Below are 25,700 nucleotides of genomic sequence, written 5' to 3'. Positions count from 1 at the left end.
CCCTAATGAAATATAAAGGAGAAGTAAATGGAAGTCATTCATAACAACATAAATGCTTGCTCATGGTGGAGAAGGACATGTAAACGTGGCTGCTACAACCATGGCCACCTGGTGGTGGCAGTTAGTCCCCAGAAGCAGCCTTGTGTTGATGTCATGGTTTTTCCTAAGAGTGAACAACTTCTGGTGAAGTCCCAGATGTGGCAAAGTATAGTGGTTGCATTCCTGGAAAATTCAGTAAGTGTTGAAACCCTGCAAAAAAATTACTTTGTGTTGATTTTTCATTTAACTCTTAGGAATGATTTGTTCATAGGTCCGTGTTGATTATTTAGTACTTAGTTTATTTATATGGTTGGGTTTATTTTATTCAGTTTTAGTGATTTGTTTTTTCACAAAATTCATTTTATTTTCAAATTCATTAAAAATTTTCTCTGGGCACAGTGGCACATGCTTTTAGTAATCCCAGTAGCTCAGGAGGTTTAGGCAGGAGGATCCTAAGTTTAAAGTCAGCCTCAGAAAATCGAGGCACTACGCAACTCAGTGAGACCCCGCCTCTAAATAAAATATGAAAAAAGGCTGGGGATGTGGCTCAGCGGTTGAGTGCCCCTAAATTCAGTCCCTGATACCCTACCCCCCAATTTTTTTTTGCTTGTTTAAGTTATTTTTTATACAATAAAGCAAAATGTCCCCCCACTATCCAGTTCCTAGCTATAATAATACAATTATACATAAATACACACACATTAATTTTTCCAGTTTCTACAAAGACAGCATGTGCTATACATGGTACACAAAGCATTTTTTTTAAGCTGCAAATTTTTCCATTGTATGAATCCACCAGTGATCTCAATTGGGGCATTTCCAAACTTACACCTTAAACCATGATGTTGTTTCATTGTATCTGAATTTCATTGTATCTAAATCCTTGTATACCCACCAAGTCAAGGGAACCTTATTTGTTCTTTTACTAAATGTTTCCAAATTGCCCTCCAGAGATTATGGGGTTTGCATTGTACTGGGGAGGTACAAAATAAGGTCCATTTCCTGGCATGGTGATACATCTCTATCTTCCCAGTACTTACAAGCCTGAGGCAGGAAGATTGCAAATTCAAGGCCAGCCTGGGCAATTTAACAAGACCTATCTCAAAATTTTGATATGGGGTGGGGGCTGCAGCTCAGTGGGAGAGTGCTTGCCTAACATGCCCAAGGCCCTGGGTTCAATCCTCAGTACTGTGGGGGGGGGATTAGGGTCCAATTTCTCAGGGCACTTGTATAAAATCTGTATCAAAATCAAACACTTTTTTTTCTAATCCTCCATTAGGTTTTTAAAAAATTTATTGAGTCAAGTTCATCAATCTATATTTTACATGCAGTAAATGCCCTTTTTACCATACACAATGGAGTATAACTTTATTTGCATCTTTTATTATAAACCATGATGTGTTATTCTTATAATTGCAAGAAGGGAGATTGCTTAACCCCAACCCTAAAATGTAATGAGTACAACATTTAAATAACACTCGTCAATTTGAATATTTCTCCATTCCCAGCAAATCTCATTCTTTGGCAAATTCAAAGCACATAGTGCAATATAAAATGATTTTAAAATGTGTTCCTGCCAATTTTAGAGAAGCATAGTAAGACAAATTGTCAAGATGGAAAACCTTAAAGGGCAAGATCCATTTATTGAATAATTGAAAGAAAGAGGAAATGCATTACTCATTAGCCACAAAGATGCATGGTGCCTAATCTGTGCCTAAAGAGGCCTGTGTAAATGAGGATGCATAGAACTGTTTCAGCCACCAGCGTTCTTTCCAGCTCTCCACCTGTGGGTGCCCTGCTTACAGGTCACAGTACCAGAGCATTGGTGGGTTGATGGTGGCTTTCAGGTGTAGCTAAAGTATGGTGTTGCCATAATTCCCTGTAGCTTTCTTCGCCCTTTGCAGTGACTGGTTTACTTAAATATTTTAACTAAGTCAGGGATTTGCCATTATCTGCTTTGTTTGGGGGCTTTTGCTTTTCAAGGACCACACAGTGTAGACTGGAGAACAGGCATTTGGTGGACAGAGTTAAGATCAGAACCCAAAACTTCTGATGTATCAAACAGCAAGGTGACCTCCAGCCAGCAAGTTCTCACTTCTCTGGGCTCATTCCATTTGACAACAGAGGGTTGGATTCCCAGTGTGGTCCAAGGGTCAGCAGCATCACCTGTGAGATGGCAGGCAGTTCAGGAATTGGAGCCCCACCCAGAGATGCTGGGCTGGAGTCTGCACCTTCACAAGACCCTCCCTGAGTGATTGGCACACCTGCTCAAGTGGGGGCCTAGCCGGGACAGCCTCCTGGCTGGTCTCCTTTTAAAGTTTTGGGCTCCTGGGTTCCTTTAGTGCTTCCCCAGAGCTGGCTGGGACAGACTGGTGTGGTTCTTTGGAGAGGCTCAGGCTTCCTATTTCCCTCCTTGCTCGTCCAGGGCAGCAGCAACTGCCATGCTCTTGGCACCACACCTTACTCTCCAGGGGTGTTCAGGCTGGGATTAGACATGGGGCAACAGGAGAGGAGGCCACACCTGCAGGACACGTCCCTTCTGCAGACTTGGCGGCATCGAGCTTGGTGGCTGTACCTACTATGTTACTTACCAGTGTAAGTGTATTTAAAGGGTGTCTTTTGGAAAGGAAGTCTTGTTGATGTGAGCAGATTTATTTCAACATTAATTTTAGAGGAATTTGGATATAAACGTACCAAAATAGAGAATATTGATTGATTCTTCACCATCCTCGTCCAAGGAGAAGGGAGTAGTGCAGAAGTATGCAGATGGGTTCCTGCCAGTGCCGGGGCCTGTGCCCATCATTTGGCGTAGGTGAGGGAAGAGCCCCGGCACATGCCCAGCCCCTCTCAGTTGGCATGTACTCTCTGAATTTCCATGCTCCTGAAGCTTTCTCTCCTCAACCAGATTAATACCCCTGTTTTTGTGAAAGAAAAATTCAGGAAATTTGTGAGAGATGACAGAAAAGGCACGGAGAGGGCAGGCCAGACCCTGGCTCCCACTTCTAAGATAAAGGCCCTGCAGGATCCCCTGCAGCCACTTCTCCCTGGCCTCACCAGGGAGCTTGGTCCAGTCCTGGGGACCCACAAAGTTTTGGCTTCATTGTAAGCAGAAATCTTCTATAAAGGTTCTCAAAACAGCACTGGGCAGTAATAAGATACCCAGAGGTCACCAGTGCAGTCATTTGTCCTCAGGCCTCACGAGATGCCCTGTCCCCTCATACCTAGGCAGCACGTTGGCCTGAAGCTGGCCACGTTCCACCACAGCCCCGGAGGTGCCTCGCTTATGAACCAGGGCTTATTTCTGCTTTGGTGCATGATTCAGGTTTGAACTGCTTACCAAACAAACACCAAAGATGATGGCTTGCTCTGATGCAAACTGTGTGTGTATACACGAGTGTGTAAGCAGGAACTGAGAGACCGCGTGAGTGGCACATGCTTTTCATGGTGGCGAGAGATGTGGAAGAGGAGGTTTGCAAATGTGCCCTCATTTCAGAAAGTATTGCAAGCTGTGCTTTTCCTGTTTCTGAACTGTAGTAAAGAAAGAATGCATCTTTTTTAGCACAAAAATGTAGTCGAGGTGATCTCCCCCTGCCAGATGCCTACAAAAAACTTACTCCAAATTGGGCTATGCCTTGATATGTAATTATTGGTGTTTCATTATTCTGTTTTGAGAATTTTATGGAATTTGGCTTCTGGGATAATCAACAATGACATCATAGTAGTTATGGCACTTAGGTCCTTTGACCTTAGGAGCAAAGCTTATTTTTTAAGTTTATACGGGAGCATCTATTTTCTATTCTTTCCCCACAATTGAAGAATTCTACTTCCAGTTAATTCTACATCCAGTTAAGTCTCAGCATCCCGTGGTGCAGGGGCATTTCTGAAGGCCTGGTGAGTGTAGCTGTGGCACACTTGATTTAAATTTGCATTTGCATGTTAGAACTCAGGTGTCCCTGGGCTGGCTGGGGCACATCAGGAGGCCTGACTTTTGCCTGGAAGTTTGGCACTTGCTGAACAAGAACTTGTTGCTCTAAGAATGTCAAGTGCGCCTCCTCAGTCAAAATGCAAAGGGGGAGGGGGAAAGGCCAATCAGAAACATCTGTTTGTTGTTAAGTAACATTTGCTTCATTCGCTATTGAAAACACTTCTCATTCAGGAACTGTTTTTGTTTTTAAAGGAAAAAATCAACTTGTGGGCTATAATTTCCTAAGTGTGCTTCAGAAAGGGTTTGCAAAGACTGGAGACAGGGAGCCCTGGTTTGCAGACCACCAGCTGTGGGATCCCCAGCCAGCGCACCTTCTTCACAGGAAGGGTGGTAGGTGGCTGCTGGCTGTGCCTGCAGGCTGGAGCTCACTCCCCTGGTGCCATGCTCCTGTGTCATTCTGTGTCTTCTCTTTGCTCTCCCCCATACAGATTCGGAGTTAGGTGTTGGCGCGCTGCCGGAACATGACAGCCAGGATGCAGGGCCAATTGTGCCCAAGATATCAGGTCTAGAGAGAAGCCAGGAGAAGAGCCAAGACTGTTGCAAAGAGCCCGCCTTTGAGCCTGTGGTGCTTAAGGACCCCTGCCCTCAGGTCCCGCAGCCACTGCCCCAGCCCCAGGCGGAGCCCCAGCTCAGAGCCCCTTCTCCGGACCCTGACTTGGTGCTATGCACAGACGCCCCACCAACAGCCCTTCCTCCAAGTACGAAGCCCCCGCAGGGCCCCCCGGAGGCCCCACTGCAGCCCGCCCCGCAGCCTCAGGTGCAGCGGCCACCCAGGCCACCGTCCCCCACTCAGCTGCTCCACCAGCACCTTCCTGCTGTGCAGGCCCACCCCTCATCCCAGGACCTGCCCCAGCCCCTGTCAGCCTACAGCAGCAGCCTGAGCCTCAACAGTTTAAGGTGAGCCAACCTGCTCTCTGCCCGCCGGCCACCTTTGCTGGATGGTCAGAGAGTCTGAGTGAGGGCTTCCTAGGAGATGGGTGGCCTGATTGAGAACTGTCCTTGTTTTCTCTGGGAGGCGAGGAGATAGGGAAAGGGGCTGTTGGGTGAAAGCTGGTTGCGTTGGATGTTGACACTACACAGGAGTGAACTATCCAGGATCTCCTGGAGGACAGAGGCAGGAAGGAGAGGTGCTTACCCAACAGGTGGCCAGGCCCATGCCATGTGCCTATAGTCCCAGCTCCTGAGGCCGGAGGTGGCTTGAGCCCAGGAGCTGGAGACCAGCCTAGGGCACATAGAAAGACCCCATCTCAAAAGATGAAAGAAGAAGAAGCAGTTGAAGGTGTGTGCCAGGGAGTGGAGGCCAAGGTGCCTCCGAGGGCCCTGAAGGTGGAGACTCAGAGGAGAGAAGGGGTGTTGTGGGAGGGTTGTCTCCTCAGGCCCAGGAGACTGAGACCAGTGCTGGGTTGAGCTTTTTCAGTGGGATTCGCTTCCTCATTTGTGAGTCAGAGAAGAAACCAGTGGGGAGAGCCAGGTCCTCCTGGTTGGTCTATGAGGGGCCGTCCAGAGTGACCCTGAGCCCCGTGGGCTCCTGAGACTTGTGCTTGTTATTGTTTTCCTTTTAGAAGCCTGATGGGGTCAGGGACAGGTGAAGAACAGACCTAAGCAGGCAGGTTCCTCCAGGGGCTGGGCCAGCTCCTAACCCGGGCCACTCCTGTGGCACAAGACCTGGCCCACGTCTTCCTGTGGTCCTGGGGTTACGGTAGCAGACAGGGGCGACCCACGTGGTGGCTCTGTTCCGTTTTGTTCCTTGGCTGCTTTGCAGGAAGTGTGGCGAGCAGGGTGGGGACAGCAGGAGACAGAGCAGTGCAGGCCAAGCCACTGGAGCGAGGGGGGCTATCTCAGCAGAGAACTGCCTGGACAGCCCTGTGCGTGGCGCTGGGCAGTGGTCTCTGCCGGGCTGTGTGGTGGGGAGAGAGAGGCCCGGGGAGGGAGGGCAGTGGGGACGAAGATACTCACCTGCGCCTGTTTCTCCCTTTGCTCCACAGCAGCAGCAGGAGCAGCACTCCGGCCAAGACTCAGCCCGCCGCCCTGCACCTCTCCCACCACCCCTCTGCCTCCCCGTTCCCCCTCTCCCTGCCCAGCTACAGCCCCCTGCACAGCTTCACCCCCGCCCTCCAGGCCCCCCGCTCACGCGCATCACCCCAATATGTATGCCCCGCCCACTGCTTTGCCTCCGCCATCACCGCTGACCTCAGGGAGTCTGCAGGTCCACAGACACCCTGCCGGGAGCACTTACTCAGGTAGGTTGGCCGGGTGGGCGCCGGGACCTCACTGCTGTCCCTGCTGTCCCTCATCGCCAGGCCGGGCGCACTTAAACAACCATGCCCTGGGAGGCGGGTGGGGGAAAGGAGGCCTGAAGGGTGAGGCCCAGCAGGCACCCTGGCTCAGCAGAGCGGCCACAGCCTGCCAGGCCCGCGCCTGCTTCTCTCCAGCATCTCAGGCCGCGTCCTGGGGCATGGGTCTGGCCTGAGGGCTTCCACCTTCCTGGGAAGAAGAGATGCACTTTTATGATGAAGCATCCCAGAATTTAGGGATGACCTGGTGGGAGATGGGGTCCTTCTCCCCTCACCTGTGTCGTGGGCCAGGGTCCCAGTATTGCTCTTCGTCGCTATGTGTCTGCCCTGAGGCCAGCCGGCGAGCCTTCTGCGTTCATGGCTGGCAGGCGTCCCCCCTGTTACCCCACCTCCAAATGACCCAAGGAGGCCAGAGGGCCATCCCAGTCGTGTGGATGGGGAACTGACCTGCTGGGCTGTGCAGCTGGTCCCCAGGCCCAGGTGTTAGTTGAGAGCAGCCCCAGGCTATGGCGGGCCTGAGGTTGTCCCCTCTGTCCCAGGCCACGGGGTCTGGGTCCTCAGCCCTCCACCCTCCATGCTAAAGCACCCAGATGTCCCGATTAGAAGGAAAAGGTGCCGACATCTCCCTCTTCTTCTTTTCCAGAGCAAGACATGTTTTTTTTTTTAATATTTATTTTTTAGTTCTCTGCAGACACAACATCTTTGTTGGTATGTGGTGCTGAGGATCGAACCCGGGCCGCACGCATGCCAGGCGAGCACTTGAGCCACATCCCCAGCCCCAGAGCAAGACATCTTGCAGCAGGAACTGAACACACGTTTTCTGGCCTCTCAGAGTGCAGACCGAGGGGCCTCCCTGGGCCCCCCGCCCTACCTGCGCACCCAGTTTCACCAGCACCAGCACCAGCACACACACCAGCACACGCACCAGCACACCTTCACACCCTTCCCCACGCCATCTCTCCCATTACCATCATGCCAACGCCAGCACCTCCCATGGTGTGTAACCCAGGCAGAAATGTGAGGATAAGTAGAGCCCACTCTCTTCTGTGTGCAGGAGGGTGGGGCTGGCGCAGGCGTGGGCCCTGAGGCCAGGTGGCCTTCGAGGGGCAGTGTCCTGCACCTTACCCAGGTGCCCGCTGCACGCATTTGCCAGTGCTGGGTCCACCTGCTAGTGGCCTTCCTTCTCTGGGCAACTGCCATCCTGGCCCGACAGCAGTGTGAACCAGGTGCTGACGCACAGATGCTCACAGCACCAGGAGGGAGGGGACAAGTGGAAGAACAGCCATTGGGGCCAGCTTCCTGCCCTGTGTGGGGTGACATTCAGAGGCTGAGCCCTGAGCCTGGAGGTGTGTGGGCATTGCCATGTACCCAGGGAACTGGGAACTGAAACGGATGGTCTCAGACAGGCTTCTTTAAATCTTTAAATGCCCTAGCAGAGTTCTACCTCAGTTGTCACTTATGTCCAGTGTTTAGAGAAGGGCCTGGTTGAAACCCTGAAGAGGAGAGTCCATCAGGCCCCAGGAGAGCAGATGGGAATTCATGGAGGGTCCTCTCATCTACCTTCTCACCCACTGGCTCAACTTACTTTTCTTAACATATTTTTAAAGTTTGTTCTACAAGTTTTATTTAGGGGAATATTAAAGATGAGGCTTTTTCACCATCCCACCCCCCCGCCCCACCCCCCACAAAAAGTCCTATAGCAAGTTCTGTGTCTTTTTTTTTCTGAAAGAACTGCATTTATCAACAGTTATTTATTTGTTTAAATTCCTTTTTAGTTGTAGCTGGACACAATATCTTTAATTTATTTATTTGTTTTCTATGTGGTGCTGAGGATCAAACCCAGTGCCTCATATGTGCTAGGCGAGCCCACCACTGAGCCCTGGCCAACAGCCATGTGTTTAAGGGCCTAATGGTTTAAGAAAATATCATGCTGGCCTGTGTGAGCTGGTCCACCAGTGAGTCAATCTGAGGTCTTAACATCCTGGAGGAAGACAGGCATGAGGGTGGGGGTGATGAGTCCTCCTGATGGGTTCAGAAGACCCAGCCCAAGTGCCCTGTGTGGGTGGCATCGACTTCAGAGAACGGCAGATCTGCAGTTCTTCTGGCAAGGAGAAGACCAAGTGGAGGGACCCTGGGAGGCCAGGCCCCATGCTCGGCTCTCTGGATGGATCTGGAGGTGCCTGTCCTCTCCAGTTTGGGTGTTCACTGTGTCAGCCTCTGAGCACAGAGTAGAAAGAGAGGAACCACCAGGCGTCCAGGGCCCGAGACACCGTGCCGCGTGGGCAGACTGGACTCGGGGTTGCCAGAGGCTCAGGAGCTCAGGTGGCTCCTATTCAGTGAGGTTGTAGGGTCTGGTGATGTCTCAGTGACAAAGAAGCTGTAGGCTGCCTCCACTGAACAGTGAACCAAAGGCAGATGAAGTAATTAGTTTTTGCTTTAATTCCTTTACAGTTTGACAAATACCCTACAAAAGTTGACCCCTTCTACCGGCACAGTGTGAGTTGCATTCCCTGCTACACGTTGAATGTGCCTTCTTTCCGTGTGTGCGCTCTCCCCTAGTCAGTACACAGCCAGCGGCCTTCCCGTCACCTCGCCAGTGTGCCCGCTGCTGCTCGTCCCTGTGGATGCTTGCTTTTGTGGTGTCTTGCTTTTGGTAAAGATGCAGTATCATCTTCAGAGTCAAAAGATCATAAGCACAGCCAGGACAGCCCCCTGGGAGCCAGAACCTGCCCTGCCTGGGGGTATAAGCTTTGCAGCCCTTGCTGCAGCAGAGCCCGAGGCCACAGGTGGAAAGCCAGCCACAGAGGGACCTCAGCCTGACTGTTCCCTCTGAACAAAGTCCCTCATTCTTTTGACTCATAACTCTTCAAAAAGTGCATTTTTATTTACTTGAGACTAAATACAGAACCCTCTTCCACATGGCTGATACTGTTCTCCTGAGTGTATTTTCATTTTACAATTAAAATATTGTTTAATTAAAGAAAGCCTTAACATTAAAACGAATGCACCTTTTCTCTTTAAGCTCAATTCTTCTTTGCTTAAAAGATGCAGTTTTATGAAATTTTAAGTATACATTCCAGAACTTAAATTGGTACCAACCTGTTATATGATCATTGATGTAGAAGACAAGAGCTTCTCTATACAAAGACCTTGAATACTTGATTGTGATACTTTGATTATGGGGTGAATACTGCATCATTTTTATCTGAAAATTTGCAAGTTTATTTGCTCAATGGTTTTTCTTTTCTTTTCTTTTTAATTTGTAAGTGAATCCAGGAAAAAGGAAAAGCCAAAATTGCTTGTAGCCATGTTGACTCATCATTTACAGCTATTCCCATTTTGATTTTTAGATTGTGTTCTCATTTTGGTGGAAATGTTGCTCAGCAGATCAGCAAAGACTGAATTCATTCATACTTTAAATAGATAATTAGGCACTTCATTAGTCAAGAGCATAGCTGAGAAATCAAGACTAGGAAATATTAGAAATCCATTAAGAATCACTTACTCTGGAGCCACTCAGAAGTGACGTGAGGCCTCTTCAGTAAGGAAAGGTGCATATGAGGGCCTTGCACCCACCACGTGGGCCACCTGTGTTGCTCAGCACTGATGCAGAAAGGTTTTCAGATGGACATTCAGGACCCAGTAGGCCTGGGTCCCTCTTGGGACCTGCCCATGAGTGGTGCCACTTTGCCTTGCTCTGTGTCTTGCTGATTTAATGAGGGACCAGCTCACAGAATGGTTTCTGTGGAGCTCAGTGTGCCCAGGAGGTGGCTTAGGTTGGCAGCCTGAAGCCACGCTCCGTGATCCATGGGCACACTCCATGGAGATGCCTAGGCTGGGGCTGGTGAGGCAGCTTAGGGGTCTGGACTTTGGAAAGTGTCCACGACCTCTGGTTCTCTAGTGGGGACAGTCTTCAGCTATATTTATTTTCTAGTTGTCAGCAGTGGGACAGATCAGGGGAAGTGGGAAGAGCATTGGGTTTCACTGTGAACGTGAAGGGAACTGCCCACCTGGACAAGTTTCTGGTGGAGGGTGTTGGTCACTCCACTTCCTTTCTACAGGGCCCTGGGGGGTCCTCACATGGCCAGTTACAGGGTGATATAGTAAGTGCTTAGTCCCTCTTGCCTTGGGATCGGGACGCTACAGGCGGACGGCAGAGGCCATGCTCAAGAATCTAAAACCCAGTCTTGGACTTGAAAGGAGTTCTGAAGGGGGCATCCTTGCACAGTCCCTGTGTAAGTGGGTTCAGTTCAGGACCAATGAGTCTGAAACCTCTGTGCACCACTGGAGAGAGCAACTGGAGTTGGCCTGAAAGAGATGTGTGGGTCTCAGTCCCTGCCAGAGCAGTGGTGTGAGGGCCTTATTGGGAAGGTGCATTGTCATACTGTGACATGTGACACAACTGTGAGTTGGTGTGTCACTTAAATATCCACATGATGGTTTTGTCAAAGTGAACGGACCCAGAGGTGTAGAACCTCAGAGTTAATACAATTTCCAAAGGCAGGAAAGATGTGCTCACATCATCTCCCAGTATTGCTGTACATTTTTCCTCCAGTTATGTCCTTTGTATGCTAATGAGTCAAGAAAATTTATATTTTTCACTCAAAATTATGCTTTTCCTGTCATGAGGTGGTCAGACTCACACATCAACAGCTTGTCTTGCATGACCTCCAGTGAGCTTGTCTATTGAGCAGCAGACACGATTCAAAGCTGGCCCTAAGAATCAGGGCCTTGTGTTAATCCCAAAGAGCTCCAAGTTCCAGGAGAGCTGAGAGCGAGAGTGGCTCTAAGCTCTGCATGCAGACCCAGCAGTCCTGGGGGAGCCCCACATGTTATTTGTTACATGTAATCTACCTTTTAAGAGAACTGGCAGCTCTATTTAAAGTTTAAACTGAGTCATTTTATTTTACCCTTCCACAAATATTTGTCATCATTTTAGATGAGAGAATTAAATTGTCCTCTGGAACTTCCACTTCTAGAACAACCTAATGAAGCACGGATTGTGAATGTGTTCTCATTTCCTCAAACTATTAAAAATCTAAAAGCACTAATTGAGTTTTAATGGTATAAAATCCTAGCACTCATGAGGAACTGCTTCTTTTTCTTTCCTTTTTCTTTTTTCTAATTAACTTGTGATTTTCTGAGCATTTTATCAGCCCAGCATCCCTCCTGGTTTGGATATGCATGAAACCTCTACCCATTTAGGGCTCGATTGTGATTCACCAATTAATAATTAGAAAGCTCCCTTTCTAATGGCGTTCTCATCTGGGACACCATTTGTTGGCTGATTGATTCTGAACTACTTTTAAATCAGACATTCGTGTGCATCTGTGTGATCACCCTCCCCATCCTGGTTCTTCACTAGTGGCACCTGGCTGAGTTGCCTGGCTCGCTCCTGTTGGTGTCTTTCTGTGGGAGGGGAATGTGAACATGTCACCTGCCTTCAACTAAAGCCGTTTTCTCCTCTCATCTCTGGCCGAAGCTCTACCACTCCTACCCTCCTGCAGTGTCGGACATCCCCCCCATGATCCCACCCACGGGACCTTTTGATTCACTACAAGGAGAATTTCAGCCCAAGGTAAGGAGGGCACAGGGAAGATGACGGGGTCTGCCCCTTCTTCCTGCACAGTGACTGACTTCTCAGATCCTAAGTGACCTGGGGATTAGAGTGAGAGGATTTTCTTCTAGTCCATTTAGTTTTAAGCCTCAGCAAAATTTGAGGCTTCAGTTGGTACTCCCATGTGATCTCAGCTGAGCTTCTCTGTCCCCTGTGGAAGACACAAGCATGGGCTTCTGTCCAGGGAGCCATGACCTCTGAGCCCAGCTGACTTTTGAGGCAGAGATGGGAGGCTGGGCCTGTCAGTTTTCTAAGAAAGAGGCTGGACTGAAGTCCCAGGGGTGCAGCAGTCTGTGTTGTTGTATCGGGGAGATTCCTCTCCTGGCCTGCCCTGTCCTCCACAGCCCTAGCTGGGCAGCCGGGTCTGCTGGAGCGGAGGCCGAATCTCTGGCCTCCTGGTTCTGTGCTTCTCCTACCACTGGCTCTCAGCGTTCAAACTGCCAAGGTCACAAACATTTTTGAGAGGGACTTTCAGGACATGCATGTTTAAAATCAACTGCAGCCCGTTTTACTCTCTTACCAAAGTGACGCATCTTCTAGTTTCGAAACATTCTCACATTTTCTGTGGTATGTGCTTTTCTTTTTCTCTCCATCCCATTTCTGAGGTGAGCACCAGGGTGGGGCCAACCTCCCAGGATGGGCACCTGCTGTTTTGCCCAAGACTATTACACCTGGAGAGGAGGACAGAGGCCCTGGGGTGGGGTGGCTGCCCTCCAGGCCTCGTCCCCTTGCAATGAGTGCCCCTGACATGCGAGGTCACACGTGCAGAGGGCTCTACAGTGGCTCAGCCAAGTGCCTCCTATCTGGAGACCGAAGAAGGCGGTCTTCAACTCCTTCCCCGAGCCTGCTCTTTAGTGCTCCCTCAGACCCTGGCCCGTCCCTTCTAGGTTGGGACAAATCTCTAGTGCATCCCCAAACAGACTGGTAGGTCATTTAATAAATTAGACTATTTCCCTCACTCACAATTATCCAGTCACACAGAAAACTGCATCTGGGCAGGAGAGAGCCTCTGCTGGTGTGGAAATAGGCATTTCCAGGCAACCTTCCTGATTGAATATGTAGATTGCAGTTCATTAGTGGAGTTCTTCATATGTATGCAAATCAGGCCGTTAACAACTCCAGCTTAATTGTTGGTTGTGCCGCAGCTGATTGCTTTCCTTTCATTCCTTCCCCCTTCACCAGGGAGGCAAGCCTGGTGCCTGAACTTGAGCTCCTTTTCCACACAAGTTAACTTCTGGTGTGTGTGTGTTGGGGGGAGGGTGTCCTGGAGGTTGTGATTTCCTAAATAACTGGTGTTACATAGTTTTAAAATCCTTCTCCCACAAGACAATAATGACTGTGCCCGAAGTAGGCTTTTGGTTGTTGTTCATTCAAAGGACAAAAGCCAACAGATAGGTTAAAATTATGAGTGGTGTGTAAGAAGGGAGGTAGGATAGGGGAGACACAGGCAGAATTTGATACTGTGTCTGTGTGGTCCCTATGTTGGGTTCTCTTGTCCCATTTCCATCACCGCTAATGAGTCATTACTGAGTGTAATTTCTTGTTATTGTCTGCCAGTTAAAATGTGGAGCGTTGGCTTAATGTCTGTGCAGTGCTGTCAGCTCTTCTGATGAGAAGCACCTGACACTGCAAACGATGGCAGTGTTCACTTCAACATCTCCTGGAATGTCTGGAGTGGGCAGAGAAGCGACCAGCCAGAGCTGGGCCACCTGGGAAGCAGGTGTCCGGGCCAGCCTCTCCATGTGTGGCTGCCCTGTTTGGTCCCTGTGGCTTCCACTGTGGTGACGGTGCTGGAGGCCACCTCTCTGCTTTAGATGGCATGGGAGAGAGCTGCCTCTGGTCAGAGTGCTGGAGAAAACAGGGAGCAGCCCTGTACAAGCTCATGTGCTCACTGAGAAAAATGAGTCTGTGATTTAGAATGAAACAGATGAAGTCTCACATCTTCATTTAGATGGAGGAAAGGTTTTCTTCATGTCCCGTGTTTTGTGCTTCCTAAGCTGTGGTCTAATTAATTTGTAGACATCCAACCCTATCGATGTTGCTGCTCGGCTCAGGACAGTCCCACACACTTTACTTCAGAAGGACCCGCGGGTACATGCCAAGTCAGGCTTGGTCTCAGGTAACCCGGGTGTGTTCAGGGGACAGGTCCTGTGCATGACCCTCCTATCTCCTTTGAGAGAGCTGCTCTCAGGGAAGGGACTCTTCCCACCTGTGCAAGAGAGTGCCAGTTCCTTCTGGAAGACACTCTCTCCTGCCCTGTGAGTGACACCGGAAGGCTGACTTCCCAGCAAAAGGAGGGGGACAGGCTTGTGATCTGAGCCTAGAAAGTGAACACTGTGGCTTCTCCAGTTCCTACTTGACCAAGCCTTTCTGTCTGCAAGTCCTTATGTTGCTGTGGGTGCTCTGGATAGACAAGCACTGAGTGCTTCTCCTGCTGGACATCAGCCCCCGCCACCCGCTACCCGAGGTCAGGACATCCCAGACCCCAGGGCTCCCCTGGCCCTCTGCTTTTAATGTGGCCGGGATCCCCTGTGCTCTAGAGCTGAGTAAAATATCCATGATGTTTTGGTTATGTCATTTATTGATGGTCTACACTGCACCTACTCCCAAAGAAGAACTTGAAGTTCCACAGGAGGTACAATCTTGTCTCGACAATGGTCATTTATCTTTATAGTAAATGTGAGAGAACGATTGCCATCCCAGTGCTGTTTCCTCCCTGAGTAAGGGCAGCTGGAGCTGATGGTGAGAGCTAGGTAGATGGGCTGAAGCTTTTCGGGCTGAAGGTCCCCAGAGCCGCCACCCCCGCAGTGACTCTTGGTGCAGAAAGGCTGGCCCACGAGTCCCCTCAGCATTGATCCTGAGTCTGCCTCTTCAGCCTGCTCTCCCCTGCACCCTCGGTGTGGTGTGGAAAGGCTTCCCCCCCGGGAACCTCAGGCTGGGCAGCACCAGGGTGTGCTCTGCTGTGGCTCCCTGGTTCAGCACAAGGTGCTATTGACTTTCGTAGCCACTTGACCTGTTTCTGTGGTGTGAGAAAGGATACTGTGAGCATTGGTTGTTAACGTCTTGTTTAAAGCAGAATGGCCTGAGGTCTGGTGCCTGGCCAGCAGATGGCCCCTCTGTGAATGCCAACTTCCCCATGCCTGTCTGAGTGGTAGATAATGGGCAGTAGACTTTCTGTGGTCCCCACCCATTTCTGGTGCATATTCTCAGATAATCCACCTTCTCCAAAGGGAACAGGAGGTCTGTGTCCTCACTTAGGTGAGGCAGTGTGGTACTTGTGATGTGAAACAACCTGTCAGTCTATGACAGGAGAAAAGTCCTGAGTCTGTATTTCAAGAACAGCTCCCTACTACAGAAACCTGAAGCTTCTGTCCTTTGCCAGTGCAGAATGGAGTTCTTTCCTTCTGTCCAGTAGTTACCGCGCATGCACTCTAGGCTTAAGAGGAGATTGCTTGGCAGGAGGCAGAAAGAGGTGGTCCCTGCCCCGAGTGGCAGAAGAGAGGCACTTGCCGTCACCCCACTGCTCAGAAACCAAGGAATGATTTGGGAGATGCAAATTGATCTGCACTCTTCCAGGGGTGGAGGAGGGACTTGGTATTGCAGAAGCCTGGAAAGTAGGGAGGAAGGAATGCCTTCTTCTAACCTCCCCTACCCTCCCCTTCTCTTAGAGATGAACAGTGTCCCAGCATGAATGAGTGGTCAGCTCTTAATGAAGCATATGGGGTCTCTGGACTTAATGAAGCATATGGGGTCACAGAAGTGGGATGGATTCCATTGCCCCGCTTTGGGGGTTGAAGAAGCAACAGCCATGGGGAGGTTATGACAGGTCCTGTGCCCTTTCTTGTTTTGATTTGATTCCGACGCTCCCTAATTATCCTTTGTGAACAGCTGATTTTCATCATAGCATAGCCACATTTGTTAAGTAGGACTTCCTACTTCACCAGGTCTGCCAGCTGGCACCAGAAAAGAAAGAAGAGCCACAAAGTGGGATTCAGGCTTTTCCCATCTTGTCCTTGGTAACCAGGGGTCCTTGTCAAGTATGGCTTCCTGAGTGGTGGCCGATGTCTGGGCCCCAGGAAGAGGGGGAGAGCGATTATGGCTCCCTGATGGTTGGGCCCAGCAGGGTTGCTGATGGGAGGCTCTTGGAGGCACAAAGCTCTCTTGTTTCATGAAAAAAGTCTCTGCAGCCAGAATCTGCTGAGAGCTGGGAGATTTGCAGGCGGTTTCCCTGAAACGTCTCCTTCTGACCACTTTGCTCTTTCTTGTTCCAGAAACCAAGGAAGTGGTGTGCTATGCATGGTCACATCGCCTGGCAGATTTACCACCACCAACAGAAAGTCAAGGTCAATCTGACCTTCCTTGTTCGGGGGGGGGGGGAGCTGGGTGCGAGCATGTGATCTGCCCAGGAGCACCTGAGTAAGAGCATTCAAAACAGGGTCTGAAGACCAGAGGCAAGGAGAGGTCCCTCGGGAAGCCCATCTGAGAACCTTAACGAGGGAAACCTCCAGCAGCAGAATCACAGAACAAAAGCAAACTGGTAGCTCCCTGGTGCATCTTTCCTTTTGATAAATTTGTCATCTTACTTAAATAGTAAGATACAAAGGATTTAAATATGGTTTAAATCCTGAAATAAATGTTTCAATTATAGTGAGCAAGAACTAGAATATGGAGAACACTTAAGAGGCTGAGAAAGCCAACAGAAGATGGTTTTGTTTTGTTTTTCAGTAGCAACCCATGTGTTCTCTTCCTTTTTGGGTTTTGGGAAATGATATTTATGCCCCATGTGGAGATGGTGGTGCTGAACCTCTGTCGGCAGCGTGCATGATCACATTAGCCCTTCTGGAGGTCACACTGGGCCTGCTCTTACCATCTGTCAGTCTTCCTGGTGACCTATTCAGGTGTTAAGAGACAGTCAGTACCTGCCAGGACCACCTGAAGTGGGTCATTTTTATTTGCACCATACAGATGAAGATGGTCCGTGCTTGACCAGAGCCTTTGTAGCACAGGAGGGAGGAGAGAGAGTGTGCGGGTGGTAACCTGAAAAGGTTCTGGGGCTTGGCTCAGGCACATGGAACCTGACGTCCACACTTTCGCCTGGGTCTTTGCAGCCTGGAAAAATGATGGGAAACATCCAAGCAGGTCATTCTAGCATAGGTTTCTCCGTCCACTTCTTCATGCATGACTAGGTCCTGGCAGCATTTAGGGTAAGCCTGAGGCCCATAGGCAAGGAGGACACGCCAGTCACATGGCAGGATTCAGGGGTTCAGAAGCAAAGATGGAACTTAGTTAGAAGGGAGGAACAAACCTCCGTGAGACCTTTGGCTTTGGACACCTGCCCCTGGTGCTGACTGCATATCAGTGAGTGCCGCTCACTTTTCCCTCCTTTTGCGCTCAGTGTAATTGGGACTTCGTGGTGTTGCTGATTAGTTCATGATTTCTGGTTCCGGGTGACATGGTCAACAGAACTATAGGCACAAGATGTCTTCCTTTTGTCCTTTGGTTGAACGTGATGAAGGATGTTGTGTGTAGCAGCTTCTACATAGAAACGCCTCTGGCAACTCCAGCTCTCATTATCCCCATTCAATCAGCAAGACCCTTGAACAGGAGATGGCTCTGTTCACCTTCCCCTCCCACAAAATGCTGGCAATCCCATCCTCCGTTTGGCTTCATGGACCTGAGTTGGTTTAATGGATCTGTGCTGTACACCATGCGATGTTAGCACCGAATAATTTGGCAACCAAATTAAAGGAGGTACTCAGGAGATTTTTATAGATTGATAGTGAATCAGGCTTGGTTTGGTCTCCACTGCTCTTTTAGGGAGAGACTCCATTATGGCAGTCCCTGTGGGTCTGAGCAGATGACCCCTCCCCTTGCCCAGCAGTGCTCATTTACTCAGCTCTTTATAAGCTGCCTAGTAGGCTCGGGGCTGCTCACTGTGGGGCTCAGAGGGCCCCTCTCTCCCTGTCTCACTCCTCAGGTGTTTGCAATAAGGATCTGTGGTGCCCAAGGCCGCAAGTTCCATTTGTTTTCCCAGGTGTTGCTCCTAAGCACGAGCTCCCAGCAGGTGTCAGTCACTCTCGAGGACCAGGGGGCTCTGACTGCAGTGCTGAGGGACAGCCCACTTCCTAGGCCCCTGCTCTGTTGCAGAGATCCTCTCCCACAGCTTCTCTGTCGTGCAGCAGGCAGGAGGAGGAGGGCTGGGGTGGGGCAAGAGCAGCTGGGCCGTGAAGAAGCCCTCAACAAGGGGAAGGCAGCTCAGCTCAGGTCTCAGAGTCCCAGGCCATGGGAGGTGAGGGACATGGAGGGCAGTGCTTGTCTGGGAGGTGTGGAATTGACTCAAAAGGAAGGCTTTCAAGAAATAAGAAGGCCAGCAGACTTGAAGCCATGCAGGCGAGAGGGCTACCTGGATCCAAAGAGAGGCCAGAGCCTAGAGGAAGCCTCTGGCCAGTGCCCACAGCCTCAGAGGAAGGTAAGCTGGAAGGTCAGCAACAGGGTGGGCAGGTGAAAAGAAATGAAGCCAGGACTTCATAGTAGGAGAGGATCTCCATGGGCCACTGCCTGGACGAGCTGCCACCTCCTCCTCTCCCCCTCCTCCTCTCCCTCCCCCTTCTCCTCCCCCTCCCCCTCCTCCTCTCCCTCCCCCTTCTCCTCCCCCTCCCCCTCCTCCTCTCCCTCCCCCTCCCCCTCCCCCTCCCCCTTCTCCTCTCCCCCTCCTCCCCCTCCCCTCTCCTCCCCCCTCCTCCTCCTCCCTCTCCCCTTCCTCCTCCTCCACTTCCTCCTCCTCCTCCTCCACTTCCTCCTCCTCCTCCTCCCCCTCTTCTTCCTCCTCTTCCTCCTCCTCTCCTCCCCCTTCCTCCTCCGCCTCCCCTCCTCCTCCCCTTCCTCCTCCTCCCCCTCTCCTTCCTCCTCCTCCTCCTCCCTCTCCCCTTCCTCCTCGTCCTCCTCCCCTCCTCCCCTTCCTTTTCCGCCTCCCCTTCTCCCCCCTACCTCCTCCTCTCCCACCTCTTCTTCCTCCCCCTCTCCTTCCTCCTCCTCCTCCTCCCCTCCTCCCCTTCCTCCTGCTCCCCTCCTCCCCCTCCCCTTCCTCCTCCTCCCAACCTCCCCTTCCTCCTCCTCCCCACCTCCCCTTCCTCCTCCTCCCCACCTCCCCTTCCTCCTCCTCCCCCCTCCCCTTCCTCCTCCTCCCCCCCTTCCTCCTCGTCCTCCTCCTTCCCCCCTTCCTCCTCCTCCTCCTCCTCCTCCTCCAGAGATTGGAGTAGTCCTAAGAAGAAACACCCCCATTAGATAAACTGATACTCGTACTTTGCTTTCATCTTTTTTTTGTTTTATGTTTTTTATATGTAACAGTGATCATTAGAAAATTAGCTTGTAGGCATGCAAATATTTCTTCATAATGTTCAGTTACTAATATGCTGTAATCTATTAGAGTATGGCTAAGAGGCATTAAACAATTAATTTACACAGCAGAGTATTCACACAGAATTCCTAATAAAATGAGCTTTAAAATGCTATTATTTTAAAACTTTCAAAAATGGACCTTTACAGCAATATAGTAAACCACTCAGGGGCACCAGGTGAGTGAACAGGATGTGGCTGCCCTCCCTGATCGAATAGCCACAGGCCAGCCTCCAGCCAGGCTCCATGCCTGCCCTTTGTGCTTCTTCTTCTGTGAGAACCAGGCACTTCCATGCAGCAGTCCCTGCTGACCCCTCCTAGGTGAACCCGCTTCTGGTCATGAGGGTCACCTGGTTCTCCCAGCATTCCTAAACTTGACCCTCACCAGGGCCAGTGCCCAGGTGTGGGCCCTTCCAAGAGCCCACTCCCATGGTCTCAGGCTCTGAGTGAATCTCTCCTACTACTCACTTGGAATGTCATCTTCTGTTGTCCCCTTGCCACTGCAGAAGCAGATGCAGTCAGACCCACACAAGCTGGACTTCGAACTGAAGCCTGAGTTCCTGAGCCGCCCACCAGGCCCCAGTCTATTTGGAGCCATCCACTACCCACATGACCTGGCTCAACCTTCAACTTTGTTCTCTGCCTCTGGTGAGTTCAGGGGGCAATGGGGTGAAAAATGTGGTCCTCAGGTAGCCAAACAGATAGGTCTGGACCCTGTGCTCTCACTCACTCACCACCTAAACGACATCCTGGTACACCTGGAAGGGAAAGAGACCGTCCTCCCCTGCAGGGACTCTGGAGCTGTGTGTACCAAACCAGTGCAACCCTCAGCATGTCAGATTGTCAGATGCCACCAAGAAAGACGGGAAGATCCAAGGGCCAGTCAGAAGTAAAAGGGGTGCCTGGAACTGTGGGGACACGCACGGGCAAGGGGTGGCTTTGCACTGTGACAGTTGGCTGTGTTTCAGGATCTAATGGTAAAGAAATCCAACTGAGCTGGTTGTCAGGGTTGGGCTGTGATAGAGAAGGTGGTCCACCTGGCTTCTGTAAATACTTAAAAATGGCAGCACTAGGTTGACTCTGGTGACAAGTGGCTTCATGTCCACTGTGGACTTGAGTGTTGATGGGCTCCCTGCTTCACTTGCCGGCCTGCTGCCGCCCATGGCTCATGTTGGGGTCACATGGTCTCCCACAGAGGCAGAGAGAGTTGCAAGAATCCTCATCCTAGGCCTTGTTGCCAGAGCAAGGGGACCACTCTTGAGGGTCAGAGGAATCTGCTGAGGTCTCGGGCTTTCCTTTTGGTTCTGTCACATTTGAAGTCTCTGTTGCCATGGAATCTGGCTCCGAGACATGGCCACACTAAGAGCAGTTTTGGGAGAGAAATAGATTTCTCCCTGGCTTTCATTTGAGCCAAAGTAGATGAATTGCATCTTTTGCTTTGATAATTCTGGAACTGTAGGCATCCCTGGGGCCTGGGTGGAGTGAAACATGGTCTCCACTGAAGCTCTCAGGAGCTTGCACTGCAGACAGTGTGTGGCTAAAAAGTTCGTTGAGTTGGCAAGTGGTGGGCCCTCGGAACGTCCCAGAGCATGCACATGCTGTGGAGCTGGGGGATCCTTTCTGCACTCCCAGGTGGAAAACAAGCCACCAGGTGGACCACAGCCCAGGTCCCTTCAGATGCTGAGAGGCAGTGCCTGATCCACACTTCTCCCGTGCTGGTGGCCCTGACAGCCCAGGGACAGTCCTCCTGCACTGTCTTTTCTTGAGGGAATTTGCACTTATTTATAGGAACTTAGACAAAATGCCAGGCATTATGGAACCTTGTTGGTAGATGGGTAAATATAGGTCCTGATTACGCTTGAATTTTGCCCCAAAATGGTTATATGATAAAACTTTAACCTGGTATTTATTACTAGTTAATGTTAGTTAAATTCACCATATTTATCTCACTGTCAGAGACTAATGCCTGATATACACAGCAGGGTGGAGCTCCCTTGGTGCCACGCCCCTCCAGGCCACGCCCTCTGGCAATGAGCTGTGAGTGGCCCCGCCCCATGGCCTGAGCTATGGAAGCATTGTCCTTCCCTAACTCATGCACATCTGGTCCTTTCCTTCTTTCTTTCCTTCCCCAGCCACCTCAGGAGAAGGATTTGAGGTGACTTACAAGCATACATATCAGGTGTGATAAAGAGTTGAGAAGCAAATGTAGATAGGGGGAACCTGTGAGGAAGGCAGCCTCAGCATGGACCAGGATGCCCTGCAGGCACGGGGTTTGCTACTGAATCCACAAGGAAGCTGGCTCTTCCTGGCACCCAAGGCGAGGCTCTGCCCTGCTGGGAAAGAGGAGATGGGCCAGGCAGGCATGGGCCTCACCCCAGCAGACTTCCTGGGGTCCCCAGGCCTGGTGAAGCAGGCTGCTTTCTGTAAGCCCTGACCTTGGTGGTGTTTGACTCACCAGGTGCTGCACACCCCACCGGGACCACTTTTGGGCCACCTCCTCATCACAGCAACTTCCTCAACTTTGCTGCTCACCTGGGTGAGTTCACGGGGGCAAGGTGGCTCCTGCTGCGCCTACCAGCACATGGGGAACTGTACTCCATAGTCACTCGCCACTGGGGCCCAGTCAGCATGTGGCACCACCTCAGGACTCACTGCCGCCTAAACCACCTCCCTCGCCAGTATGTCTGTGCTAGTCCTGCTCTGCCCTGAGTTAATGGTGGGGGACAGCTGGGAACAGCTTGTCCTGGGTGCCTCAGGGACTTGGAGTCCAGGGCATTCTGTCCCTCCCTGGGAGGAAACATCGACACCTTCTACAGCCAAGGCACCTTCGGCAGGTGGAAGAAAGACAGGCTGATATTACAGAGGCCCCTGGTTTTGTGGCCTTTATATACTGATATTTTCTGCTTGTGGCCAAGGAGACGTAGGGTATGGTAGGACTTCACCCCTGGGAACGTAGGGAGTGGTCTTAATTTTGTCCAGTGAGAGGCTGCAGAGCACCCACCTGGGAGAGGTGCAGGAAGACACCTTGAAGCACGGGGCTCCTGTGTCCCTTGGCAGGGCAGGGACACAGTCCTCATGGGTACTTACCAACCCCACTAGGAAGGCAAGCCAGGTGTGGGTGGGACGGGGATTGGCTTTGCTTTGCCTACCCACCCCCACCCCACTGCTCTGGTCCCACTGGGGAATCTGAGCCCTTCCTTCCTCCTGCCTTTGTTTGCAGAGCCTTTCAATCGGCCGTCCACCTTCACGGGCCTAGCAGCAGTTGGTGGCAATGCCTTTGGGGGACTTGGAAACCTTTCAGTTAGTGAGTACCTCTAGCTTTCCATACCTGCCTTGACTCTCCTCTGACACCAGACCTTCCAAGATGAAGGAAACTATACTCTTGGAAATGAACTCGAGTCATATAATTGCAATGGCAGGCTTACACAGTGGAGTTGGTGGACGTGTGCAAAGCCACTGGTTTAAGGAACCCACTGTCCCGTCCATCCCTAAAGCCAGAGACAGTGATGTAGCTGATGGCTGCAAACAGTTGACTCCCATCTCTTCCACCCAAGGGCTGGCCATAGCCTCTACTAGAAGCAAAAGCACCTGTGGCTCTTGTGGGGTTGAAATAGTGCAGTGAAGAACTGCAGGACCAGGCCCAGAGCCATCAAGACCTGTGGCATGTTCTTGTGGCCTGGAGAGCCCTACAGCTCTCTGCTACTAGTCTCTAGTAGGAGGGGCTGCCAGCCCTGCATGTCCTGGATGCCTCACAGTCTCTGGATGTGCAGCTTGTGGTCTTGCAGACATGTCTGTTCCTATTTGGGGAGCACAGGAGACCTAAAGTGTAGCTCTAGGTCACCTTCACAGTGAATGAGGACTCTTTAAGGGACAGCCTGGAGGGCTTCTGCGTGTGTTCAGGTGGAGGTCATGAGTGGTCTCGGGGGCTCACTGTAGTTTGCCCATGTTGAGAAGACAGGAAGCAGGGTCTGGCAGGGAGAGGAGATGGGGTTCCCAGTTGATGACATACACCATCACAGCCGCCCTTCTGCATGCTCAGAGCCTCTGCATGAGCTAGATATGTGTGATCAGGTGATCCTGACACCTGTTTGGTCCCTTTCATTTTTAATGCCCTCATGCCCACCCACACTTTTGCTTTTGGGTTGGACTTTTAGACAGCTGTGCACTGCCTCTCCAGGGGCAGGACAGAGCTCCTCTAATGACCGTCGACCTCCTTTCCTTCCAGCTCCCAATAAAATGTATTCATTTTAACTCTGGATGCTGTTGAAGGCTTTGGTAAGTACCCCGTCACAGCAGGTCGTATAATCTCTCTCCAAACTTTTTGTTCCCCACTTCGCCATTTCAGCACTGTCATGGTAGAGTGGTTGATTTCTTTTGTTAAAAAAAAAAAAACAAAAACAAATTCTCCTCCTCCCGAGCAGTATGATAACAATCTCCGAACCCATGGCCAACGTGGACAGCATTCAGCTCAAGCTATACATGGCTGAAGTGGGGTGTGGCCACAGCAGACCAGCTCTAGACCCCAGGCTGTCCAGCTCACCTGTCACTGAATAGAACACACCTTTCAGGACACTCTTGACAGATTCATATGGCCTCTTAATGGAAGTCAGGAAACTTAATAAAATTTTCTCCTCTTCTGTCTTCCCCTTGAGGTCACTCTTCTTGGCCTTTCCAAATAAGCTTAGGAACCCAGAGGTGCAGGGGCACGTCCATTTCTCACCCACGTGGCTGCCTGGTCTTCTGCCTCTATTTCTAGCCCTGGAGACAGCTTGCGTCTCTCCTCTCCTCACCTTGGCCAGGTCTGTCTGGGCATCCTGAACCTTTAGTGATTCCCCATCTCAGCTGGGCTTGACATTCTTGCCACTCTGCTCTGCGTTTTCTGCCTACTCCTCAGAAGTTCCCATCCACACTAGGTCTCTGGTGTTCTCCTTTCACATTCTCATTACTGAAGGAGCTCTAAAGTTATCCTCGATATCCCCAAGATGTTCTGTGTCCCTAGCCTGCTATTCTACTGCTGGCCTCCAAGTGCCCTTGGGACTTTGGCTCTTACTGACCTAATGCCCAGTGTTGGGTATGGCCCCAGATTCCTGGGTCCCTGGATACCTTTCCCACTCCTTGTTTGGCCCCCTGGTGCTGGTTCTGTCCCCGGCCTTTTGACTGACACTGGCCTTTGTTCTGAGGGTCAGGGGGCAGAGACTCCTTTAATATTTACATCCACTCTCCACTGGCACTGCGGCCAGTTGGGAGTCACTTTGCTCTGGGCTTTTAGAATGTACCTTTAACATGAAAGGACCCTGAGAAGTTGGGCAGCAGGCTCTGTGGCTGCAGCTCTGGCTTAGAGACCTGTGGGCCCCCTCAGGCTCTGGGACAGTGTTTCCTCCCGGTCTTGGCCTTGATTGAGGCCCATGGCTCTTACACAGCTAGGATGAGCCCCTCCACTCTTCACTCACCCTCATCCCCAGTACTTTGTTCCTGTTAAGCTTCTTCTGAAATCCAGGCAGGTAGGTCAGGTGGCCGGCTTTGCCCCACTCGGGGCAGTCCACTGTCCCGGCGAACGGGGGCCATACACCAGCCTGTCCTCTTCACACCGCCATTTCATCGCAGCCCCTCACCAGCTCCCCTTGTAAAACATGTACAGACTCCTTGCAGATTTGGAAATGTTTTTGTATATTCTGTGTTGGAATTTTTCAGATCCTTTAGCTAAGTCATATGTTCTCATGTCTCTTACTCTTTGTTCCTTGTATGAAACTTCTTGATTTCAGCCAAAACAGTAAAGATGACAACACACACCAATTTGAGGAGGACGGGGGAGCCCACACCATCCATCACGCAGAGCTCTTTCAGATGGGAAGGGAAGGCCGTGTACATAGTCCTGTAAAGAGATTGCTTCATGAGCTGGTGGTTCATATATGCAAAGGGTGAGATGAAAGCTTTACTTTGTACAAATGTGAATAGATAAAGATTAAGTAACATAATGCATTACTACTTCTTGAAATGTGCTATTTGCAAACCTGATATCAATGAGCACGGTCTGCTAAGGCTGTGTTCCCCGTATTGTTAGAGACAGCTAAACCCTTCAACTATGCAATGAACGTTAGAGCTTCTCACAAAAGCCCGCCTAACTCAAAGGAGCCTTTTCAAATCCATTTACAACATACTTAAGGTCATATTTTCCCTGAACAAGCGCTTAAGTGATATGACTCTGTTTTCCTTGCTTATTTTCAAATGGAGAAACATCCTATTTTGCAGAGGGGACCCCAGGCTGGAACTTTGCATCTGAAGTTGCTGCTTGTGGGCTTCAGGGGCAGGTGCGCCCCAGGAAAGCAAACCAGTGCCAGGGAGGGTGGGATTGGTCAGATGCCAAAATCAG

The 25,700-nt window shown here is 50.8% G+C and overlaps 1 protein-coding gene across 1 annotated transcript; it reads left to right on the top strand.

The window, feature by feature from the left end:
* Nucleotides 1–3,241: 3,241 nt before the first annotated feature.
* On the top strand, nt 3,242–22,648 carry LOC144374909 (autism susceptibility gene 2 protein-like). Its single transcript, XM_078037647.1, is given in 14 exon segments — nt 3,242–3,311; nt 4,217–4,354; nt 4,453–4,921; nt 6,010–6,142; nt 6,144–6,264; nt 7,101–7,259; nt 7,262–7,314; nt 8,770–8,814; nt 11,801–11,896; nt 13,955–14,026; nt 16,207–16,278; nt 19,837–19,978; nt 21,789–21,866; nt 22,551–22,648. Coding segments are annotated over 14 exon segments (1,746 nt in total).
* Nucleotides 22,649–25,700: the final 3,052 nt, after the last annotated feature.

Source organism: Ictidomys tridecemlineatus, unplaced genomic scaffold (assembly GCF_052094955.1).
Source record: "Ictidomys tridecemlineatus isolate mIctTri1 unplaced genomic scaffold, mIctTri1.hap1 Scaffold_95, whole genome shotgun sequence".
Classification (NCBI taxonomy): Eukaryota; Metazoa; Chordata; class Mammalia; order Rodentia; family Sciuridae; genus Ictidomys; species Ictidomys tridecemlineatus.
The sequence above is the reverse complement of the archived record's forward strand: the minus strand, read 5'-3'. Positions and strand labels throughout refer to the sequence as shown.